Source organism: Gracilinanus agilis, unplaced genomic scaffold (assembly GCF_016433145.1).
Source record: "Gracilinanus agilis isolate LMUSP501 unplaced genomic scaffold, AgileGrace unplaced_scaffold2439, whole genome shotgun sequence".
NCBI lineage: Eukaryota > Metazoa > Chordata > Mammalia > Didelphimorphia > Didelphidae > Gracilinanus > Gracilinanus agilis.
Window position 1 is genome coordinate 1129 of NW_025356235.1, and position 4723 is coordinate 5851.

General features: G+C 55.4%; 1 protein-coding gene across 1 annotated transcript; it reads right to left on the bottom strand.

The window, feature by feature from the left end:
• Positions 1-380: 380 nt before the first annotated feature.
• LOC123254542 (plasma membrane calcium-transporting ATPase 3-like) lies at positions 381-4066 on the bottom strand (the record flags this gene model as incomplete). Its single annotated transcript, XM_044683542.1, has 4 exons — positions 381-506; positions 1346-1471; positions 2283-2540; positions 3869-4066. Coding segments are annotated over 4 exons (708 nt in total), but the record flags the coding sequence as incomplete, so codon positions are not given.
• Positions 4067-4723: the final 657 nt, after the last annotated feature.

Genomic DNA, 4723 nt, shown 5'->3' on the forward strand with positions numbered 1-4723 from the left:
GCTGGTGAACATGGAAGCCCTACGACTATGTTCTGGTCATAGGACTCCGCCACTGGGGACCTCTCTAGTTCACGGCCCCCTCCCGCTTTTCCACCAGCCCCGGAGGGGGGGTCCTTCTTCCTAGATTCAAACTCTTCCAGTAGCACTTTTAACATCACTTCTTCTTCAGGGGGGGGCATAGTTTAAGGCGATCGAATGTCCTAAGGGAGTCTAAGGAGATTGATGCTGCTTTTCGGTCTTCCTCGGAAGAGCCAGGGACCCCAGGCTGAAGGTGGCTCAGCCTATCTGTAAGGAGAATGACCCTCCAATGACCCCACTGGGCCTGAGTCTGGGGGGGGGACCGGGAAAGAGCTGGTGGATGATGGGGCACAGAAGCTTACTTTTCTTCTCTTTCTTCTCTTCCTCCTCTCCACTGGCGCCAAGCAACGTAAAGATAATGCCGGTCTGAGAGTTCACTCCAACAGCAGTGACCACCATCCTTCCTGAGCCTTCCATCACATGGGTACCTGAGTAAGCAGGACAGAAAGAGTCGGGATGCTACACAGAGCCCTTCACCCTGTTGACCTCAGTTTCCCGTGTCTGTAAAGTGAGCTGGAGAAAGAAATGACAAACCGCTCCAGTATCTCTGCCAAGAAAACCCCCCAAAGGGTCACTGAGGGCAGGACAATAGCCAAAATGACTGAACGCCACCACCACTAGAGTGGCGGAGCAGTGCATAGAACACCGGGCCCGGCGTCAGAAAGACTTGAGTTCAAATCTGCTCTCAGACACTACCAGCTGTGCCACTGAGCAAGTCACTTCACCCCTTTTTGCCTCAGTTCCTCATCTATAAAATGGGGGCACATTGGAAAAGGAAATGGCAAACCACCCGTCATCTTTGCCAAAAACCTTTGGCCACGGGGTCACAAAGAGTTGGGTATGACTGAATGATGACAACAATTCCCAGAGGGGTAAAATGGGCAGCACTCGTGCTTCAAAACAAGGAGAGGCCGTGAGGCCTTGAGCATGACCCAAGATGACCCCTGACCTGTGTCTGGGGATCCTCCCTGGCTGCTGGCTCTGGGACCTGGCCGTAGACGCCTCTTCTTCTGTTTATCCCAGCACTCACACTACCACGCCAATCAAGCTGTCCGTTAACCTCAGGGGCCAGAGAGTGCTCGGCCAGGCTCTTGGCAAGGGCTCAATGGCTAACATTCACTTGAGCTTCTAGAAAAGCTCCTCCCTGGAAAAGCCCCCATCGGTAACGCCCTTAAATGTTACCCTCTTCTACGTAAATGAAGCCACGGGCAGCTGGAGGGGCTCAGAGAGCCCCCGAGTGTGTGCCTAGACTAGAGCCAGGACTTACCAGAGAGCAGCATGGGGTCTTTGCTCACTGATTTGCGAACGTGGTCTGACTCTCCGGTTAGGGAGCTCTCGTCGATTTTGAGGTCATTGCCCTGGATGAGCACTCCGTCAGCAGGCAGTAAGTCACCTGGAGGGGCAGCCAGAAAAAGGAATCGTTAAGCAGCTGGAACATTCAGGACCTAAGCAACCCTCCCTCCCCCTTCTCTTTCTTCCTCTCATCCCAGAAACGGAGCATCTCCGGGATGAGAGGGACCTCCGAAGGCATAGAATCCAACCGATACCCGAGTGAGAATCCTCCCACAGCAGCCTCGACAGCTGGGCTATCCAGATTGTGCCTGAAGTGACAGGGAACTCACTACCTCCATTTCTGTACAGTACTGCCAGAGAGTTTCTCTTTAGGTCAAGCTGAAGTCTTCTTCTTTACCCCATTCTTTCTCTGGGAGCAGATGGGGGTCTAGAATTCGAATCTTTGTTCCTGCCTCCCCTTAACCCTGCCTCTGATCTACCGAGGAACTGGGGATTCCTACATTTATGTGATGGATAATGACTCCAAGGGCAAGAAGAACACAAAGACAGCTTAAAGGGGGCCAAGTCTAGGCAGAGCCAGAACCAAAGCGCCTCCTAGTTACGGTTTGCGGGATTCCTCACGTGCCCGCAACAGCCAGCTACTACTGAAATTGCGCCTTTAGGTGAAGGCCCCCAGTAGAGTCCACATGTGTTCCCTTGAAGGGGAGAGGAGGGAGTGCCCCTGACGGGTGGGTAGGATTGTTGGTGAAATGCATTTGCCAGTCCTGATACCCTGGAAGGCCAAGGAAAGCCGGCGATGAGGGGATGGGAGCCAGCGCAAGAAAGTTTCCGAGAATGGAGAAGGGCCCAGCTCTCTCTCCCTTTCCCATAGCCCTTGGCAAAGTGTGAAGAGCCCCCGTGTGCCTCCTCACCATATTTGATCTGGGCGATGTCTCCCACCACGAGTTCGGCCACAGGGATCTGGACCACCTGCCCGTTCCGGATGACTTGGAACTTCTGCTCTTGCTCAATTCGACTCTGCAGGCCACGGAACTGCTTCTCCTTGCTCCAGTCATTGAAGGCCGTGACCAGTACCACACAGATGACCGACAGCAAGATAGCTGCTCCTTCAATCCAGCCGGCCTCTGCCTCGCCCTCATCCTCAGCCCCAGCTGAGACATTCCCACAGGCTGCCCCCAAGGGAGAGGGAGAGGCTTAGACAGGCCTTGGCACACTCCCCCTCCCTCCCCCCCCCCTCGCCCATTTCTGCAATCAAGCAGACCCAGGGCAATGTTATTTAGCCAACTGGCCCTGCGCACTCAGCTCTGACGCAGCCTTGGCGTGGGAGCCTGGGAAGAGGGTTGGGAGACGGGAGAAGGAGAAAGGCCTGGTGCCAGGCCCTGGCCACGAAGGGCTCAGACAGCAGAACACTCAGCGAGGCCACCATGGGCACTCGAGGATCTGATTAAGTCGGTTTAATTGGATTGTAGAGGCTGTGAGAGGAAAGAGGCTAAAATAGAGAAGAAGGCTGCATTTGGAGACTGGAGGACCGGGGTCTGAATTCTTATTTGGCCCCTTCCTTGGGCCTCAGTTGGCCCCTGTGTAAAACGAAGAGACTGGGCTAGATGGCCTCTGGGGTCTTGCCAGCTAAAGATCTGGGATGTTCTGTGTGGCCTTGGACAAGGCCCTTCCCCTCCCTAAGCCTCAGTGGCCTCCTCTGTAAAATGAGGGTCTCGGGGCGTGTGTCCTCCTGGGTGCCCCTCGCCGCAGTCATGGGAGGCCGCGGCCTAGAGCTGCCTCTTGTGTTTTCTTACTCTACGGTTTCACTAACATGCCTTTGCTGTGAACTAATCGTGTCTTCTGGATGACTAGAGGAAGAGGAGCCACGGCAGTGTTTCCTGCTCACACACGTCGCTTCTGGGTGGATGGAGGCGAGGCCGGAGGGCGCCCGGACCCCGAGGTGGCCCATAGGGGCGCCCCGCGGGCCAGAGGGCAGTGTCTCAGGTGCTCCGAGTGGAAACACCTCCGGGAGGGGCGAGGGGAAAGCAAAGGGCTAGAGCCAAAGAAAACGCGAGTTCTGACCTGGGGAGAGGGGAGGTGGGTCATCTTGGGGTTCCCAGGACGTGAGGAAGGAAAACAGCTCTAGGGAGGGGGCCGCAGAGTCAGCAGGAAGGCCCGGGCAGCCTGGAGGCATCCTTCGAGGCCTAGCTTCCTCCATCAAAGCTTCTCGGACTACCCTGGTCCTCAGGAATTTCTCTTGCCTTTGAACTTGAGCCCCTATTGTCTCCCCCACACTGTTCCCCATTCTGCTACATGCCATTCTCCGAGGGTTGCCAGTGGGTGAGGCCTGGCTCCCCCGGTGGGACTGGAAGCTTCCTGGGGGGAGGGCCGGAGTCTTTCCTTTCCCAAGATCTGCTGCCCTGAATTGTTTGGTTCTCCATCCCTCCCGGGCCCCTTCCTGCACAGGACGGCCCTCCTCCCTCCTCTGGAGCCCGGCCAGGCCCGCCCCCCCACTCACCTTCGTTCTGCTCTCCAGGTGGCGCGTAGAAGGAGAGCCCCAGGGAGATGATGGCCGCGATCTCCAGGATGATGAGGGTGACATCCTGGAGGGCTTCCCACACCAGCTGGAGAAAAGTTTTGGGCTTTTTGGGGGGGATGAAGTTCTGCCCATAGATCTGCTTCCTCTTCTCCAGGTCGGCGGCATTGTCCGACAGACCTGCACGGAGGCAAGAAGGGCCAGGGAGAGACAGAGGCCCCGAGTAAGAGCGTTTACTTGGACTGAGCGCAATGACTTTCTCACAAAACCAACCGACCGCCTACTGAGTCCCGCGGGACCCGAGTTCAGATTCTGCCGTATGAGTTTGGGCAAGATATGAGCTCTTGGAACCTCAGTTACCTCATCTGAAAAATGGAGGTAAAGATTATTGTGAAACAGTTAGGTAGCCATCAGTGAGGAGAAGGAATCCTCCAAAGGGGACGCCATATTCGAGTTTACACATCTCTGGAAGTCACCGTTATGTAAAAGATGGTCCCATTGGTCCCAGCTCAATGGAAATACGCAGAGGATTCCCTGTTAGTACTGATCAGGGCCTCGCTGTACTCGCTTCTCAGTGTTCTTATGAGGCTACAATAAGACCACTCGCGCTCTCTCTCACTTCTCTCTCTTCCTCTCTCTCACTTCTCTCTCTGTCTCTCTCTCTCTTCTCTATCTCTCTCTGTCTCTCCTCTCTCTCTCTCTCTCCCTCTCTCTCTCTCTTTTCTCTCTCTGTCTCTCTCTGTCTCTCTGTCTCTGTCTCTTCCTCTTTCTGTCTCTCTCTCTCCCTCCCTCTCTCTCTCTTTTCTCTCTCTGTCTCTCTCTGTCTCTGTCTGTCTC